The 19,955-nt window shown below is 45.3% G+C and overlaps 1 protein-coding gene across 1 annotated transcript in view; it reads left to right on the top strand.

Moving 5' to 3' along the window:
- The window catches only part of KIAA1147 (KIAA1147 ortholog), a 24,924-nt gene extending 5,006 nt beyond the window's left edge, over window positions 1-19,918 (top strand). The window contains exons 2-9 of the mRNA XM_019543889.1: window positions 8,567-8,690; window positions 9,250-9,408; window positions 10,174-10,327; window positions 10,663-10,801; window positions 11,408-11,539; window positions 11,800-11,950; window positions 12,448-12,516; window positions 13,730-19,918. Of these exons, the coding sequence (XP_019399434.1) occupies window positions 8,567-8,690; window positions 9,250-9,408; window positions 10,174-10,327; window positions 10,663-10,801; window positions 11,408-11,539; window positions 11,800-11,950; window positions 12,448-12,516; window positions 13,730-13,925 (1,124 nt within the window). The 3' untranslated portion in view covers window positions 13,926-19,918. The remainder of the gene's footprint in view (window positions 1-8,566; window positions 8,691-9,249; window positions 9,409-10,173; window positions 10,328-10,662; window positions 10,802-11,407; window positions 11,540-11,799; window positions 11,951-12,447; window positions 12,517-13,729) is intronic.
- The last annotated feature ends 37 nt before the right edge of the window (window positions 19,919-19,955 follow it).

Below are 19,955 nucleotides of genomic sequence, written 5' to 3' on the forward strand. Positions count from 1 at the left end.
CGGGCCGGCCCTGCTTGGAGCGGGCTTGGGGCCAGGAGACCCCATCCCGCCCTCCTGGGCACGGCGGGATGGGGATGGGCCCGTGCGCGCGGGGCCGGGCCGGGCCGGGGTGTGAGGGGCCGCGGCGCTACCTGGGAGGCCAAAGGTGCTGCCGCGCCTGGCGTGGAGTCGGAGGGGGAGGTGTGCCCTGTGCAGGGGCGAAGTAGACGGCAAGGAGCCGGAGAAGCGGGCAAGGGGCACCCATGGCAGGCGGTGCCCGCAGGGAGTGGTGTGGCTGCCCCGCCCTGGCGCTGCAGACACCTGGCCCACCTCTCTACCCAGACAGGTTTGCCGTGAGCCTGTCAGGTGCAGGTCTCCCCTTGCCTTCTGTATAGCCACCCACTTTGAGTCTCCCCGTTTCCTACAGCAGCAGTTCCCAGTCTGTGGTACAGGTACCACCCGTGGTATGCAGACAGCGTATCAGTGGTACGTGTTAACAGACTTATAACTACTTTACATGCTAAAAATTGGCTGGCGGTAAGTAAGGTTGTATCATTTGAAATTGGTGGTGAGCATCTGTCAGAGTTTGGGAGCTGCTGGTCTACAAGGTAGAAGTCTCCGCCTGTTTTCTTCGTAGTTACTCACTTTGAGTCTATAAGCTGCAAATCTCTCTCTGTTTTTTATATACCTACCCACTTTGAGTCATTCCGGTGCAAGTCTACAGTGCCTGCTACGTGACTTCAGACTAACCTGGCTAACTACATCTCTTGCCTCAGGAATCTCAGAGGCCTGTTGTTTACGCTCATTGAAAAATTAAGCCTCTTCACCTTCCTGTGAAGTAGGGAAGGAATGACAGGTGAGGGAGGAGAGGTTAAAAGGTTTGTCCAATGGGCACATGGCAAGTCAGTGGCAAAACTCAGATGAGAGCTCAAGAGCTGTGGTTCCTCCCTCATCTCGGACTCTGCCAGCCTGGGGGGGAGGTGCACGTATGTAAGAGGTGTTGGCACATAGGAATAAGCAACCAGGAGAAAAGAGCATGTTAAGAAAAGGTGACACAGAAAACAGGGTTTGGCACCAGGAGGTAATCTGTCAGAGAAGTAGGAGCTGGCTTTCTCATACGAGTGACCTAAGCAGTGTTTCCTTTGTGCACAGGGCCCCTGTTGTAGTTTATAATAGGGGCTTTTTCAGTTCCTCAAACAAGAGTGTTGTGTAAAATTGATTCTGTCTAGGGCACGCTCAGTTCTTCCCAGACTCTTATTGCCTTCTTGGCAGTTCAAACACTTAAAAAAAAAAAAAAAAAAAAGGCGGGGGGAGTGTTTTTCTGGAAGCTGAACTACTTTTAGGTTGTATAGAAATATTCAGTAATGGGAAATAGCACACCAGAAATGTTTGCCTTTGCTGCTGGCTTTATCTACAAGTGAGTGCTGTACTTAAGTATTTCAACTTAAACAGTATTCACAAGGACTTATTTAAGTAGAGGGAGAGGGTCAGGTTTGACCGTTAATACCTACGTAAAGCTTTTGAAGGGGAAAATCATTTTCATACATGTCTGCAAAAAAAAAAATAACAAGAAAACTAAATCTGTTGGTGAAAGTGTCACTGTGGAAAAAGGTAAATAGCCTCGCTTATGGAGCACATAGAGCATTAACTTGTGCCATCTATTCCCAACAGCTGTAGCCTTGGAAAATATTGTTTGGTTTTGCACCTGTTTCGAGTTCTGTCTGCAAAGGGGACTTTGTGATCCATGTGTGCAGTGCTCTAGAGATGGATGAATTGCTCCCAAGGGTGGTGAAAATGTTATTTCTCAGCTGCCTCTCACCACACACTTGGGTCTTTCTGAGCCACCTAGTCTTGTTGTTATTTTGGTTCTATCAACCAAAGTTAAAAAAAAAATAGTGATGTATGTAACACATTAGAAAACCTTATTTTCCTAGCTTTCCACTGTAGTTCTAGTTCTGCTTTTGTCTGATACTAGCTTCTTGCTGGGTTGGTGAAATGTCAGATAGCTTACTCTGTACATTTATGCATGCAGAACTACTTCTATATCTACCCCCTTTTAGGTGTGTGGACTACAAAGAGGTGCTTATCTTTTCTCTCTACTTGGCAGTGAATTTGTATGCGTGGGCAAAGGTGGGCTATGGCAGAGGGGCAAAAAATGAGTAATCTTTGCACTTTGCTCTGAAGATACTGAAACCTGAAGAGCATCCTGACCTTCTGGGAGTAGGTTATTCTATCTCCTACACATGAGTTTTACTCTTGAGGCTGGTACCTGAGGGCAAAACTTCCATGGAAGGTCCAGATCATTTAAGGGCTCTGCGTTCCCTTGAGTGACTGGGACCAAACCAGTTAAGGTCTGTGAAGGTGAAGACTGCATCCTTCAGTCTGACCTGGAATTAACTCTACAGGGAGTGAAAGAGAAAAAGTGGAGCACTAGGTTGTGATTCTGTCAGTCATGCAGTTACTGAACATAGAGACTGCTTCATACTTGGGTAGGCAGACTTACAGTAATTAAGCTTGGAGGTCATGGATGTTTGAATTGCCAGAAGGATAATGTGCTCTGGGTCATCTTCCCTGAGAAAGGGATGAAAAATGTGTTTTCACTGGAATTGAAAACCAATGTGGAGGTTGGTGAATTTAATTCAGATCCACCTGGAATTTGAAAACCAGGTGGCCCAACAGCAGCAGACTATCCTGGTGATTTGGGATTAGACAACTGTAGAGGAGGTGATGCTATAGAAATGAAGATCTAAGTACAGGCATCAGCTGAGGTTTTGGAGGATCTAGTTCAAACCAGTTCCTGGCTTCTGGCAGGTCCTGGGAAAGCAGGAGGATGGCAGTTCCTGAACGTGGTGCACAGCTGGATCCAGCTGGAGCTGGATGTTCATTGTAGGGTGCTGTAGTCTGCATGACATATCTGGGCTCCCATAGTCATTTACTGCTAACGTTGAACAGAACAAGGAAGAGGATATGTACCTAAAAGACTGACTCCTCCATGTCGTGTCATGGCATGGCTGTGTGTTGAGTAGAGCAATATGATCTCTAGCTATGAAGTGCCATACCTGACCATACCAAAGAGTGTGGACCAGTAACATTAGTATAGTGGTTTGGCCTCAGGCTATGGCCAAGAGGTGATTATTCACTTGTGTGATGAGCACTGCCTCTGCTCTGTGTCCTAACATGAGACATGATCCAGGTTGCTGATGGTATATAAGGAGAACTGTAGTTTCGCTTCTCAGTTGTCTTGTTCAGAAGTAAATGGTAGTATTTCTGGTAGTGGGCAGAGAGTGATTGTGTCAACTAATGGTTTCTTAAATTCTTCTTTCATCTGTCATCCAAGTCTTTCATACCATCAAGTAGGATGTGTCTAGCAAAGTGTTTGTTCTCTGGCACTTCATCTCAGCATCTTGAATGTGCTTGCTCTCCAAAAGGACTGTGCCTGGATAGATGAGCTAACACCAGGTTGCCCTAACTTGTGCTCTGAGTTTTGGGAGTCAAGCTCATGTGCCTGAAGTTGAGCCATCAAGTAGCTTTTAAAGTGCATATAAAGTCTGTCATGGTTTTATTGCCAAGACCCAGCACTCCATGCAGAAGTTTCTTTGGTAAATGTTTTCTTTTTTTTTTGGTACTATGCGGATAATGGCAGGTTTTGAGGTGAGGGCTAGGTTTTGTTCTTCAAAGGTCGTAATGAGGGCAGTTCTGCTAGAGGGCACAGATGAGCTGGATTCACTGCTTACCCAAGAAGAGACCCAGGTAACAACAGTACTTTTCTTTTCTCTGTTGTTTATAGAATTTCTTATTGTGTATGTAAGGCTGCCACACAACTGGACTAGTATGATTCCTAGTGACCCCACAGGTCTGCTTGGATCTCAGTGACTGATCTTTGAGTTGGGAGCAGCCGGAGGAATAAACTGAGCTTGTGTCATCAAAAGCTTTTTGTAGCATTTTTTGTCTTGACCTTTGTTCCATGTGCTCCTGCAGATGAGTCCTGACAGGCTAACAAGGAATGTAAGGAGTAGCGAAGTCCTGCAGTTTTGAAGACAGGTTCTTACTGGACCTATCTGGTCCTGAAGTGATGGGTACAAAGCTGGTTGCTCTGTTGCAGTGGTGATGAGGTGGTTGGTCCCTGGTAGCTGTTTGTTTGCTGGCAGTATTTGGAAAAACAGATGGGGAGAGTTAGCAATTCACATGGTCTGATTATCTGTCTGACCATACTGAGGGTCTTTTTGATTAGATCCATGGGACTTGAGAGTTAAATCACGACTCTGTCATAGCTGTCAAAAAAAAAAGTCACCTCCCACGCTCATGCATAAGATGACTGACAGTTCAGGTGAGAGAGAATAGGATGCTAATAACATTGCCCACTCTGCTGTCTTCATATCTTTTTATGGTCTCTTCCTTACTGCCATAATCAGCCAGAAACATTAGACCAGTGTTACAAATGCCTGTGCTGCCTGTGTGAGAGCTCACCCTTTGGTAGCACTGGTGCAGCTGCAGGGCAGCTTAAAAAGCCTGCAGAATTGCCTCACATAGGTGCATCCTTACACGGACAACACTGGATAATCCTGGAGTGTTGTGGCCCTGCTGAGAGAAAGAAATGCTCCTTGGCAGCTGTGGGAACACCAAGTGTGTGACGTAGCTGTCAGCAGACTGGGATGTATTCGTCTTGAAATTTTATTTATTTTGCAGAAAGCAAACAAAAAGAAACAGGAGGCGGCATGGTCTGGTTGGGGAGGTGAAAATGTAGAAGAATAAAGCCTATTTAAAGGTGATCAGGAAATTGAAATGAGAGCAAGACCCATGCTACCTTCTCATTACTCATAGGGCTGTAGTGTGCTAAGGCCCTGATTCTTTTGCTGCCTCTCTGTTAACACACCATGGGCCTATCTGGAGCCTATTACAGGAATACGCCTATAAATGAAATGACACCAGTGCAAAATCAAACTCTCTTTAACCATTAGGATGCAGCATGCATTATGCTGATGGAGATGAAGCAGTTTTTCTGTTCTGTGTGACTTTGAATTTTCCCATTCCAGTGAAACTTTGCTCAGTTTTGCCGCCTTGCGCCATAGCGCAGCATCACACTCTTGTGCCGTCAATGCTGTGGGAGGACACAAAGCTTGAAGTTGTACTGTCTGAATATTCAGATGTCAGTGTGACATAGACCCCATGACCACTTTGATTCAGTTACTAGATGATGGCTCCACTGTAACATATAAAGGGGGAGAAATATTCTTGACTGCTATCTACTCAGAAGTTGCTGATGCTGGGGAATGACTTACAGGAGCTCTCTGAGGCCCCAGCAAACTTGCCCATCTCATAGCCTCTCTTGTGCTTTGAAGATGTCTGGGTGCCTCTTGGGGTATCCCCCCTTGTATGAGGGCTGCTTCATGCCCGTCTCCTTAGAAGCTTTTCCCTTCCCCCTTTCTCCCAGTAGGCCAGCAGCTGCACTCGGGCCTGTGTGAAGTCACTCCTTTGTTTGCTCTAGCATCTCCTCTTACTGATTTTTATCTCCATGCTTGCTCCATAACTGCCACGTTGCCAGGATGCTTGCAGGGTAAAAGTGGTGTGACAGACTTGCACTCTTTGGCTGTCTGAATTGTTACGATTGGCTTTTAATGCAACATCCCACAAGATGAGGTAAGTACTTTGTATAATCATGTGCATGCATGGTAGCTGGCTGTGGTGAAAGAACAGAAAAGGTTTTTGTTTCTAGTTAATCTGCCACCAACAGGTGGTGTGGACCTGGGCATATCATTTAGCCTGTGCTTATTCCCACATAGACTCATAGAAAATTAAGGGTGGAAGGGAGCTCAGGAGATCATCTATTCTAGCCCCCTGCTCAAAGCAGGACCATTCCCAACTAGATCATCCCAGGCATGGCTTTGTAATACACATTTGAAATACAAGACTACTTCTATACCCTGCTATAGCTTTTAAGCTTAACTAATTGATGCTTCTGCTGAATGGATGCATGGAATGGCAGCATATTTCTATTAATTCTAGATGGTGATTAATAGCAGGTTCATCACAGTACAAATTTAAAAGAGGAACTTGTGGTGGAGGGAGGGAATACAGGAAGCTTTAGTTTACTTTCTCATACTCTCTCAAGGAAAGATCTTGTGCCTTACTTTAAAAAAAAAAAAAATCATGAATAGCTGTATGCGACTAACTGTAAACACAGCCCACGGGAAAAAAAACATAGGCTAGCGGGATGTCATGAGCTTCACCAGGCTTGCCACTTACGGGCAGAGACTATTCAGAGGAAGGCCCTGTGGTTTCATGTGCATGTCTGTTTCTAGGCACTACTCCTATGTATTCAAGTTCACCAAAGTCTGCAGGAAGGTCCTTTTTAGTGAGTTAGCTCTTCCTCTTCCTTGTGTAGACTTGCAGTGACACTGGACTACTTGTGCAACAACACTGTTGACAAGATTGGCTAGCTCTAGTACTCCACTGTGAAATCAGTTTGCTGTATGTGCTTCTCTTACCAAACACAAAACCCTGATAAATATATATAACTCAAGGAGAAAACTAGGCTACTGAGGTGGGTACCTAAATATAATGATTACATAGACCCACATTCATGGGCTCCCCTAACAACTGTGTAAAATACAAACAAGAGCCAAGATTTTTAAGAAACGGAAGTTGGGTACAGAAAGAAGTGTTTGGGGGTGTGTGCAGAGTGGTCTCTGCTTCTCCTGACCTTCATGCCAGCTGCTGGGCTCTCAGCAAGTTTTGAGAATTGGCCCACTTAATGTAGGGGCCTACATTAAAGTACTGATTTCTAAAAACAAACAACTGAAAAACCAAACTGTGGCCAAGTTGGCCTCGGCTCAGTGTACAAATCCTGCTGCTGGAACTAGACTGCTCCTGTTGTGTGGACACTGTTATGCCTGAATACTTTACTCCTGAATAGGAAGGTGAATAAGCTGTGCTATTATTTCAGTAATGAATTGCTTCCCTAACCAACACAGTTATAGTGTATAGGTGAGGCCTAAAACAATGTATGATTGATCTGCTCCCCTTTGAAAGAGTTTAGGATAGATTTGCCTGGTTATAATTTGTTCTTTATGCACAGACCATAATTTACCATGAAATGATGATTCTTTAGTCTTGCGTGTTCCAGAATCAGGCTTCCCAGGCATCCTTTCCTTGAGCAGTAGTTAACCTCCTTTTGGTTGGGGTTGGATAGGTTACAGGCAGCCAGTCATTTATTTAATCTTTCAATAAATGTACCCCTCTTGTACTTGTTGAAGTGATTATGGCACTGTTGCTATAATCCAGGCTCTATTCCACTGTGGTATTCTGTGGAAGTTGTGTTGATTTGGATGTTGGCTTAAAGACTTCTGTCTGACGAGTCCTTCCACATGTAACTTGAGGAAGATGATGGGCTTCCAAGAACTTAGGAGTATAATGGAGTCTCCACACCCATACCTTGTATGTGAGTGGGAAACTTAGCGTTCTTGTGAAGGGTGGCAAATATTTGCAGCCTAATAGTTGGGAGACTGAAGACTACGTGTTCTAGGCCTTGGATAAGGGAAAAAGATGGAAAGCTGTAGTTAAAATAAATACATTTATATTTATTTAATACATTATATATTTATTATATATAAATAATATTGAACACCAGTCAGTTTGTTCAGAGGCTTTGCCAAAGAGGAATTAATGGATTTAAGCACAGGTGAAACACTCAAAGGGATGAAGGTTGCTAGCCATTGTCCTGCAGGATTGCTGTGTGTGTAATGCGCGTGTATTGTATATATGGGGTTTGGGTTTTTTGGTAACCAGTTGTGCTCTTCCCCAATAAGCATGACTAGAGTTTTAGTTCATCCTTTGAATGTGCATGTAGGCTCCATATTAGATATAATACTTTCATTTCTGCTACAAATATGCATATCGAGTTCTGGTTTGCCCCCTTTCAAATCTTTGTGGGCTGGTAAAAGGAGGGAGGATCTTCTTATTCTCCTTGGAAATTTGCCTCCTTGTAGGATTCTGATCCTTCTGAAAACTGAGGCTTACTCACAGTGGCAAGTTGGACTTATTATCAGATACTGACTGTTTTGTTTTTCCATCTTTTGTACTCGTGCTACTGGGGCTGGGGAAGAAGCACATCTCTTTTAAAAGGGACAATATATTGAATTGCAGATCAGATTTGAGCAGAATGTCTTGGTGCTGAAGAGAGATGTAACCTTTTTTCCCCTTCAGTATTGTTGGGGAAGCATAGACATGAGCATGGCGTTACCTAAATACCTGCAGAGAATGTTTCTTGATAATATGTGAAGTGGCAATGTTACCCAAGGTGTTGTATAGGTTCTGAAATAACTCTGAAGCCCACACAAGATCTGGATGTTGCAGCATAGTAGATGTCTTTTGTAGGTGTTACATGGAGTATCGTTGTGTTTAGGTCTGTTTAAGGATTTGGAGAGAACCATCTTGCTGTGCCAAAAACTTGCCTTTCAGAATGTACTGTTTAATATACTGTTTCCTGTGCACCAGTGATTCGCACCCAAGTGGTAAAAACTGACTGCAGTTTAAAAGCTGCTGCTTCATCTCCAGTAAGGTATGGGGCTCCATTCCCACTGAGACTAAGGTTTTTGCCCTTCTTGCTCCACAGGTAACATGGTGGAATGGTGTTTGCCCCAGGATGTTGACCTGGAAGGTGTAGAGTTCAAATCCATGGCAAGTGGGTCCCACAGAATCCAGTCAGATTTTATGTGAGTACATGTGGGTTACACTACTCCCTCCCATCCCCTTTTGTACTCACACTCTCCTTCCTTAGTCCAAAGCATTAAAAATGAACGGTGCCCATAAACATAAACTCCAGATTACCTTGTTATCAAATTAAGGTTCTTGGAGTTGAAGCAGTTTGTATTCATAACATCAGAAGCCTGCATCTGTTCTCCTGTGCATGCTAATCTCTCTTCTGAAAAATTCTGAAATGTTACAATCGCTGAGCTGGCTGTCCTTGGTGCTCAGTGAGAGCAAAGGTTGCTGGGGCTGCCAGCACATCATGGAGACCTTGCTCCCAGTCCATTTTGAGGCCATAATTAAAATGCCAAATGCCTGTGTACATCAGTACCTTCCACTTCTGCTATTACCTGGAGCATCTGATGAGGCTGAGGGGGTGGAGAACAGCATCTTCTATGCCCCCCTCCCCATTTTAAAGTTTCTTTGGCCCTTCTGAGATTCTGCTTGTGTATCCCTTGCCATATCTGTGCTTCTCTTCTCTTCCACTCCATTTCCATTGATTTTTTGTTTAATGTTTGTCCCCAGTTATTTCCGGAAGGGGCTTTGCTTTGGCCTGGCCTGCTTTGCAAACATGCCTGTGGAGAGCGAGCTAGAGCGTGGTGCCCGCATGAAGTCTGTGGGGATTCTTTCCCCATCATATACCCTGCTTTATAGATACATGCACTTTCTGGAGAATCAGGTCCGGTAAGTAAGTACTGTGTAGGATTTGGGATTGGCAGATGGGGTTGGCTGTCTTGGCACCTGCATGGATGGATACTGCCAGGTGTCATTCAGAAGGTAATTGCCTCTTAAAGTGTAATAAGGATATTGATATTTGCTATATTGCCAGATTATCATCTCTTCATGGGAAAGGTAAAGATTGGGTGTTGTAGTATGGGATAGTGATGGAGGAAGGAAACTGAGCTGGTAATACAGAATGATTCATGGTCTAACACTTTATATTTTTCCTGTTTGCTACAGCATTGTTAGCCTTGAACAACTATGGGAACAAAATAATTGATTCCCCTCCCCTCCCAACACACACACACTACCACCTTTAAAACAACACTACTAAAAGTTCTTGAAAGATCCTTACAGGCAAGAGTAGGATTTTGATCTCGCCCTTGACAACTGACTCTGCTGTTTCTACACTGCAGTACTGTGTGATGGAGCTAATCAAGGAGGACCTGCAGGAAAACACTGCCTCCTTTGAACTGGTTTTAAACCAGGATCAGTTCTACCATATCTAATATCTAGAGTCAGTGAGTAATTTACTTCACCCTGTCCTCAGTCTTTGGCTGCACTGACAGGCAGAGTTGTTGAGGGATAGCAGTGCCAAGATCTGTGACACCCAAGCTTGTGCAGCAATGGCACTTGGGGATGATTCATTGCTTAGAAGGCAAAGCTGGGAACAGGGGTGCTGGATGTGGAATCTATGGATATCATAAACCTTTTTCACTCTGTTTCCAGACACCAGTTAGAGATGCCAGGACACTACTCCCACCTAGAAGCGTTTTATGATGACAAGAAGGGGGTTCTCTCTGCTGGCAAGGGCAACCTCACTTCTCAGCAACCTGTCCACTGGCTGCCATCCATCCACAGATACATGTACCCAGAGATGAAGGTGAGGAGAGTGCCAACTGTCTTGCACAAACATGCTCCTGACTGGTGTGCATGTGGCTAATTGGAGGTTAACAGCACTCTCTCCTGGGCAGCCTAATGGAGGTCTGCCTTCCACCATGGGCCGAGCCCTGAGTTGCATCAGGCCAGATATGACAGACAGCAGCTCTGCACTGTTTGCGATGTGCTGATTTTCTCCCAGAAGTTTTGTGCATCTGGTGTGGTGGGTGGTGACAGGCTACATGTATCTGCCTGTAGCCACCATGTTTTCCATCAGTGTTTAGCATCTTGCTGAACCACTCCTGTTGTCTCTGAGCTGTTCTCTCTCCCTACTCTCAGATCACGCACCCAGCTGGCTGTATGTCTCAGTTCATTAAGTTCTTTGGCGAGCAGATCCTCATCCTCTGGAAGTTTGCCCTGCTTCGCAAGCGCATTTTGATATTCTCACCACCACCAGTGGGAGTTGTCTGCTATCGAGGTATAGTTCTGTGGCCAGAAATCCCCTGCCTCTGCCCCCATGGGTCTCAAGAATGGTAACTCTTACATCTCTAAACACGATGTAAAAAGCCTCCCTGCTGGAGGGGGCAGGGGACTGATACTATGCAGTTCCCCCAAACCATCAAAGCTACTCATAGACCAGCACCAGCTGAATCTTCTTTATTTCTGGGGTAGCTGAGAATGCTTTTTTCCAACCTTTATAGCCCAAAGTTGTGAACCCAAACCGTTTCCAGGTGGCAGCACCAAACTCTGTTGCCAGACCTTCATTTCATTATCAAAGTCAGTTACAGAGAGAGGTGAGGCCTAAACAGTCCTGTAGGACTTTGTCAGAGTGGGTTTGAGCATGAGAACCTGTTATTCAGTGGGAGCATCAGTGACCATCCACCCTGGAGGAGATGTTACGTTTGGTTCTGCCTGGATGGGAGAGTTCCATGACTCTGGAGATACTTCAGTGTCCATCAGATACCGTTAGGGTAATAATTCTTGCCAAAAGAGAAATCTTTAGGGATCAGTGAGAAAAATGGGCATGGTGAACCATAGCAAGAGGGGACACTGACATCTCATTATCCCTTTTTCTTGCCTGCAGTGTACTGCTGTTGTTGTCTTGCCAACGTCTCCCTGCCTGGTATTGGGGGAACTGTTCCAGAGTCCAAACCTTTCTTCTATGTGAATGTGGCGGACATAGAAATGTTGGAGACAGAAATGTCATACGTGGCCTGTAAGTATATGAAATCTTTCATTCCCCAAGACAAGCGGCAATTTCTGGCACGTCAAGAGAGGACTTTCTTAAATTTTTAAGCTGAAGGAACTTGCACATAGCGAAGTGAAACTGTGTGCGATACGAAGGGAAGGGTTCTTAATGTTCAAGGAAGTGGTCATCTTGTGTTCTGGTCTCATCAGACAATTAAACAAGGACACCCTCCTGCAGGGAAAATGATACACTGGCACAAGAATCTTCTCTTCCTTCGGTCTTGGCAGGTACGACAGAAAAGATCTTTGAAGAGAAGCGCGATCTCTATGATGTCTATGTGGATAACCAAAATGTGAAGACGCACCGCGAGCACCTGCAACCACTGCTGAAGATTAACAGTGCTGATAAGGAGAAATACCGACGGCTCAACGACCAGAGGTAATGGGAGGACCTGCTCACAGGTTGCGAGGGAGGAGCAGTGTGCTGTAGGGAGGGGATCAACACAGTACTCTTCATGTTGCCTTGTCCATTTGCCAAACTTCTTGCTTTCTTATTTTGGTTCACCTCTAAGTCCCCCTCTCACCAACATGGTGAGGGTTGTTGATCGTGCAACACTGGGCTTAGAGCCTCCAACCCATTGCATTGGGCACTGTACAAGTAAGCAGTAAGAGTCGCTCCCTGTCAGTCTGCACAGGCACCAAGAAGGGGAAGTGACTTGCCCAGAGCTGTGCAACACAATAGTGGCAGTATTGGGAACAGAACTTGCATGTCCTTCCTCCCAGTCCAGTGCTGTCTCACCAGTAGACAATGCTGCCTTCTCACTACTGGGGACAAAGGCACTGGGTTTCGCAGTGTTACCTCTAGTAAGTGGACAAGGGATTTTCTATCATAATCACTCCTGCTGTTGCTGTATGTGTAACCTTCCCTTCTCCCAGGCAGATGTTGCTATATTCTCAGGAGGTGGATGAGGACTGCAGCTCCTGTGAAGAGGACCTCTTCATCTTGTGAGTTGCTGTGACTTTGTGGATTCTTTTAAAGTACGGTTTCACACTGACCATGCAGAAATAGTAGTGAGATAAAAGTAGATGTCAGTTTAATTATTGCCCTGGCTAGTAAGAAGTGCCTGGGCATTTCACTGTAACTGCCCTGTATACCCCTCCTTGGACCTTAAACCAAATTGGTCACTCTCCTTCTCATCACTTCTATTTCTGGAGGCTGAGTGCAACACCCTTAGTTTGGCTTAAGCTTCTGTAGGTGCTTGGAGGGGATGAAGTTCTTAAAACACAGGCTGGAAATGGAAAATGATACCTTTTCTTAAAATTTCTTGGGTGCTTTTCAGCGTAGAGTACCTGGCCACTGCTTGGAGGCTGTCTGCATGGTCAGGATGACAGCATGCTGTCTGCAGGGAGTAGCACTCTGATCCCTGGTTGGGGCATAATATTGTTTGTGGTTCAGTGAAGCTGAAGCAAATTAAGTAATGCTTATGTGGTCTAGGAGATGGAGGAACTGTATCTGGGTGGAAGTGTGTGAGGAAACTGCAGAACTACTGAGGCAAGCCCCTGGCTCCTGGAGTCCTTTACCACATGATGTTCTTGCTTCCACTCTGTGATGTGAAAAGATCAATTGTGTAAGGGAAAATTGTGGTTTCCTGAGCGAGGTGCATTGCCCGGCAAGCAGCCCCGTGCAGAATAGTGGGAACCTTACCACTGGAATCTCTGAAAATTAGACCAAGGCATGAAGAGGATACATGGCAGGGATATGGCAGATGCACTGTCTCTGCATGGAGGTGCTTGCCAGGTCATTCATCTCCTGCTCTGTTCAGTGGTTGGTATGGAAGATAAGTAATAGCTAGAAACTGGAGGCTTAGGAACAGAAAATGGAGGACTCACTGGGGTCAGTGTAGTGGCTCAGTTCTTCAGCCAGTTTCCCTGGCTGTTCCCTCTGGGTCACCCTAAAGGGGTGTTAACAGATACTGCTGCTTTTATTCAGGGAGGAAATGCCTAGAATAAGTCAATGCTCTTGACTAAAACGTTCAGTGCTGTTTCCCATTGTGGTAGGTACATCTCCAGCCCTGCAATGTTTTGTTGTTACACAGGAAGTTGGGGATTGAGTTTTGTGAGTTAAATACAGTTCTCCAAGCCCTGGGGGCTACAGAAAGCCTTACTCTTGTGATTTCTTCAATCCTGTGCTGTTTTCTCCATTGACTGTATCCTGCAGATTTTTCATGGAGCAGAACAATCGGATATTTCAGACACTGATGGAGGTGTCAGCCAGCCAGGACAAGACCTTGACTGCTGACCATGCCCGGGGCATGGGTCTAGACCCCCAGGGGGACCGGAGCTTCCTGATGGACCTGCTAGAAGTGTATGGCATTGATGTGATGCTAGTCATCGATAACCCCTGCTGTACTTAGACTGAGGGTGGCAGAGACAGGGAGCAGAGATGGCTTTTTAAAGACTACAGGACATTGTGTAAGAGCATCACTGGAACTCACCACAGAGCCACTGGAAGGATCTTCTTTTATTTAATAACTTTATACAAGGAAGTATTTATAATTTTAAACAAAATGTGATTTTATTTTCCTTTTGCCAGAAGTGACTGCTCAAGGCTTGGTTTGGTTTTTCCTGGTATCTAGAGGACCAGTGGCCTCTTCACCAACCCTCACAGTTGCCAGTGTGGACATCTGAGGGCTGGACATTTCAGGAAAGCACTTTCTCTTGTGGGGACCAATGTGAAATGATGCATATTTGAGCCTTCAGGATTTGTCTGTGGAGAATACCCCCTCCAGGGGAGTATCCCACAGTCATAGCACAGGATCTGGTGCCCCAGTGTCTTCAATCTTCTGTCCCACTGTGCTTCTCATTGGGGACGGATCAATTAATCATGCAGAATTACACTTCTTACCCCCTATCACCTGGCTGTTTCAGCAGCTGAGTTAGGCTAAAACGAGCCTCGCCAGCTGTGGCAAATGTAAGTGGTTAAGAGTATAGCTATGCTACAGGATCAAGTGATCATCTCAGAACCTGGGCTGGCAAAAGGGGGCAGGGATTCAAGTGCTGGACATAAAGAGGTGGAGTAATCTGGAGCTGACCCTTCCCATATGGCTGCAGGGAAGGGACAGTGTCTTTGCCTAAAGATTTACTTTAACTCCTTTGTGTTAGTTGCATGGATCCTGTTTTGGTTAAAAGTTTCAAACTGGACAGTCTCCTGCCAGCCCTGAATAGTGACCAATATTCACAAAGGCACCTGGCACTTATGCTCTGCAGGGCAGGGCTGGCTTGTTTGAGGGAAGCTTGCCTCTGACTAGGGTAGTCAGTCCTTCACCCTAACAAATGAATGCAGAATCTCTTGGGGGGGGGGGGGGAGGGTGTTCTGCTGCTTAGACCAGCTCCCTCTCCTTGTGCCATGGTTTGCTTCAGCTTGTGCTTGCCCTGTCTTGTCACTCATCCCTCTGCTTGAACATTCAGCAAGTGGGTTCTTTGTAGGGCAGCTGTCCACATATAGCAAGAAGGTGTACTTGTCTGTCAATATGCTGTGTACTGGGTTTCAGCTGTGGTGCGAGGCTGATTCTGTTGTTCTCTGGCAGCTTTGAGTCCTCTTCTGGTTCACATGCCTGAGGGAGAGATGTATATGTGGGAGACTAGGGGCCAAATCTTCCTGCCCTCTACCTCCTGTGCACAAGGATTGCAGCTCTTAGATTACAGAAAAGGGCTGGATAGTTTGTGTGGGACCATATGGCCCCTCATGAAAGGCTGGCTCCTGAGCAGGATAGGATGACTGCCCTCCATTTGCCAGACTTGAATGTGTTTCACTCTGAGCTAAAGGTGTAACTTGCTGCTTTGCAGCACACATTCTTGTAGGTCCTAAACCTGCTGGCATGCAAGCTGAGCCACTGACTTAAGTCAGTTTACCTATGTACGTGAAGCCAGGTATGCAATGCACTCATCTACCTTGCTTAAACTAGGGCCATGGCAGTCATGGGGCTGGGGCCTTTTTTTTTCCTATGACAGACATCAGCAGCTGGACTATCTTGCAAGCTGTAGTCAGGTGGGCTGGCTGCACAACTACTGTGGAAAAGTTACCTAATGGGTGGCGAATGGAGTAGACACTTCATTCCATTCCTCCTAACTGTGGGCCAAAGTTGGGCCTGAACTCCCTACATTTTGTCCCACCTTTTTTCTTCTTTTTGACTGATTTCTGCACTCCCTTTACCAGTTTCAGCATTGGTTTGACCCTTGGGACTTTTGGAAGTGAGAGATGGGCACATCCCACCTTCCTGTCAGGGCTGTCTCAAGCAGATGTCTGCTTCTGTTTGGGACTCAGAAGTTGCTTTCCCTTTTTTCTTCATGCCAGATAGATTAAGAATTAGGTTTGAGGAAAAGGAGAAATGACCCAGCATATGTAAGACAAGTCCTCGCGGTACTAACTGGGTTGCGTTTCACAAGTATAAATAGCACTTTATATCCTTTGTGCAGTGTGCTCCCCCTTGGTAGAGTCTTTTGTCTGCTTTTCCCAAGGCTTTGCAAGACTTTGAATATTCTCTTATAGGAGAACACTTGTACTATCCCTGTTCCCTGCATCTGTATAGCATTAATCTTTACAAGGCTAGATTTGAGAAAAAAAGACTGAAAAGAGAAACTGGAACTGAGCTGGATGTAATTAAAGAGTTCTTTTTTCTTTTCTCTCTTTTTTTTTTTTTTTTTTTTTTAGAGGGTGGTTCTGTCCTGAGTTGACCTTTGATGTAGAACTGACCCATGCATTTCATAATTTTATGTCTATCCAGACTGTATGCCTCGTGGAGGCACTTCTGCTAGGAGATATCACAGAAACAAGTTGGACTTGTAACTCATTTCTGGATAACACAATTGAAATCTCATTTCTTTCTCCTGCTATTTCACTTGAGTCTCTTGCTCTGGCCAGCTGTTAAGGGCTCTCTGCTCCTGTCCCCAGTTTGGTTCTACTGTTAACTTGAGCAGGAGCAGGTCTTTAATTTGTATCTTAGGGATTTTTACTGCCCTCCGCAATCTGAGTCTTTCTAACAAGTTGCTGGGCAGTAGCAGGGCAGTGTGTGTTCATGAGCTGTCTGGATGTTGGTTCTATCAGACAGCACTGCTAAAACAGACTGAGAAGAGCCTGCTGAAATGATGATTTCATATCTATTTACTTGCCTCCCATAACCTCCACTTTTCAGCAGCTATTAGTGGGGCCATTAGACTTCCAAGATACCGAGAGAAGTGTGGGTGTTGGAACAAGTGGATGATAAATGTAAGTCTGCTGCTGTTCCATCCCAGCTGGACAAGTACAGCCACTGCTGCCTTCGTAATTTGACTTTCTTCTCTTAAAAGGCAGCCACTGCAGCATGTAAGAAGAGAGGCTCTTTGTTGTGCCCTACTGTCTCTATTAACTGTGGGGGCAAGGGGGTAGGAGGAGATTGCTACCCACTGTCAAGCTGTGCTGTGACTTGCCTACTTTTGCCTCCCTGTGAAGCATACGTATAGCTTCTTTGTAGAGCTGTTGTTGCTTTTACCAACACTAGGGCATGTGATAGCTTGATCTGCTTAGCAGGCTTGTTCTGGCTTCTGACCTTAGATACAGCGCACTGTAGCATATGTTCCTTTTGTATGTAAAAGGCAACACGACTAACTTCTCTCCTGAGCATAAAGTCTACCCTGGAGAATGCAGCTAATACCTCCTCTTCCTGTTCTGTCAATTTGTCAAATCACTGCAGCTAAAGGAACACTGCTGGAGGGAAAGGAAGGGGGAACAGTAAGCTGATCAGTTTGACTGTTTTGATTGATAAAAGAGGATATCGTGAAGAATCTTCTCCCTCTTTCATCTGAAATACTTTGCCTTTAAAGCAGTGCCTTTTAAGTTTTAATGTGATGATGGCTATGATGCAATTGTACAGTAGATGTAATATTACTCCCTCACTGCAGAGAGGTTGCAATACCTGGAGCCATTTAATGCAGTGCCCTCTCCCTCAGTGTTGTAATGTCTCTAAACAATCACACTCTCTGATCCCCCGGCTTTAGCAGCATCTATTCATGGCTGAGCTCAGAGGAGAGAGCAATGGCTTTTACTGCTAAATAACAGCAGCTTCCTAAATTTATTGTTGGCTCTGAACGTGTACGTGAGAACTGGTTTCTCATTATTTTCCCTCCCTCTCACAGCTACAATGCAGGCTTCACCCTTGCAGCGAGGGAGTGGAACATAATTAAATTTTTCAAGACTTACATGAAGAATAGGACTTTCTTAGTATTAAACCAACTCTGGTAGATTATGATCTACTCCAAACTTGCTTAAACCAGTAAACATTTTCCACTGACTTATTGGCAATTGTAGGTAAGCCTAGGAAAACTGCCCTAGCTAATAGGTGTCACCTGTCTGTGTCTACCTGTCATGAGCTTTAGCACAAATATCAGGTAAAGAAGCATTTTTACTGAACTACTGGTCTCTGCCTTTGTCTCCAAGACCGGCTGAGAGTACCACTCCCTCTTCTGGACCATGGTGAAGGAGCTGCTTTCTGAGCCTACTGGAATGGAGTGGTTATTACTGGAAGAAACACCTCTTTTCCTTTTGCCAATGTTTGGAAGGGGCAGAGCAGTATTCACAAGAGTGTAAGAGCAGAAGACTTTTACTTCCTTTAAAAAGGGAACAACGTTCTACAGTCTACTTCAAACAGATCAGTCCACTGTGTTCTGCAAAGCCCTTACACTCCGCCAGTAAAGAGCTGGGAAAGGGAACAGACTCCTGGTTGTCGCATTGCTCTTGTTGTACACCGCTCTATTGTTTCTTGCATTTCAAGTAGCCCTCTTTACAGGGCTAGATGGTGCTTCCTCTGTTTTTTTGGATCAAGAATAATTCATATGGCCAAGACTGGACTGAGATGACACTGGAATAGAGGCCCTCTTCATCTCTTACAGTTTGCTGCTATTTGCTCTACCAGGGCAGATGTGGTTTGTAAAACAGCAGGTCAATAGTACTCCACCAGTTGCAGCTGTCTGATTCAAACTGTGCACACTAACCCCACCTCTCCCACACTTGCTGTTGCTTTAGAGATTCTGGTAGCTCATTGTCCTTTCGCAGCCAATGGTCTCGTGACAGCAGGAAGGGATAATGCAGCTGTGTTTTGTGAGATGGACTGGAATGTACTGATGCGTCGTTTTAGGGTGATGCCCTGGCTCTACAACAGTAGAATCTGGATTGCGGGCTCTGTTGACCAGAACCTGCCATCCAGCTGGAAACATTAAAATACACTGTGTATTATGTTGCTCCCTCTGAGGACATGCGATGCTTTCCTATATTATAGGTCCCATCTTATAATAAGCCATGTACATTTTAATAATAGCAGGTGAAATCCTTATTGCACTGAAGGCAATGGGATGCTTCAGTGGAGCCAAAATATCATTCCACAGAGCTGTCTTAAAGCGTTTACACTCTGAAAACAACATGCACACTTCTCTCCTACCAGAAACAAACAAAAGAACGGTGCTGCTTATCTATCATAGGTAGATGGGTCCTGTCACTGCAGTAGCTAAGCACCTTCCTAGCTTGAATGTATGTGTCCTCAAAACACTCCTGTGAGGTAGAGAAGTGCTGTTATCACAGTTCACATGGAGTGAGAGGGAAGAGCAGAGGCCTGGACTCACTTGGGTTTGCCTGCATTCAGTTTTTCCCTGCATAATGACATGTTCTTAGGAGCATGAAAAAATTGCCCCCTAGCTGGAAGAACCGTACCCCCATGTTGAAAAATCCTTTGGCACAGCTTAATCCATTTAGGAAGCTTCATGTGTACCAGCATACATGCGCTCAGCTCTACAGATGTGTCAGCAACTCCTTTTAAGTGTAGACAAGCTCAGAAGTCTAAGGTCATACAGGAATGGTGGCAGAACTTGGGAGTTGAACTTGACACTTCAGAATTAGTACCCTAAAGACCAGAGGGCCATCTTGACATGCTGCCTCATGTATTCTCACCAACTGGGTAGCTGCTACCTTACCAAGGTTGAAAAAGGCTTTATTATTTTTGGCTTTTTTTTCCATACTCACTGGAGCATTGACCTGCAGCCATCCATTGTGTGTGCCTGTTGCTGCAGCGGGAGAGGCTGTGCTGCTGACCCTAGGAAGGCAGGTGCTCTTTACCCTAGCATAATTGAACTGGAAGCTAGTTCCCATGGCAGCCAGGTCTTCTCACTCACAGAGCTGCAAAGGAGCACTCTGCATTTATGCCTTGACTACTTAAAGCGACAGTTTTCTCTCAGTGGGAAGAACAGCACTAGCTTCACACCCCAGAGTTGTTCCCATAGGACTGACTCTATCTGATGATGGAGCCAAGAGAAGCTTGCTTACTAAAACTTGGTTTGGTTTTGTTCTGTTTGTTTTTACTATTAAAGCTCACATTTTAACAGCCCTGTTGTCTCTGCCCCTCAGTCTAATTCTTCTGCAT

This window comes from Crocodylus porosus, unplaced genomic scaffold, assembly GCF_001723895.1.
Source record: "Crocodylus porosus isolate Cpor-Errol unplaced genomic scaffold, CroPor_comp1, whole genome shotgun sequence".
Lineage (NCBI taxonomy): Eukaryota > Metazoa > Chordata > Crocodylia > Crocodylidae > Crocodylus > Crocodylus porosus.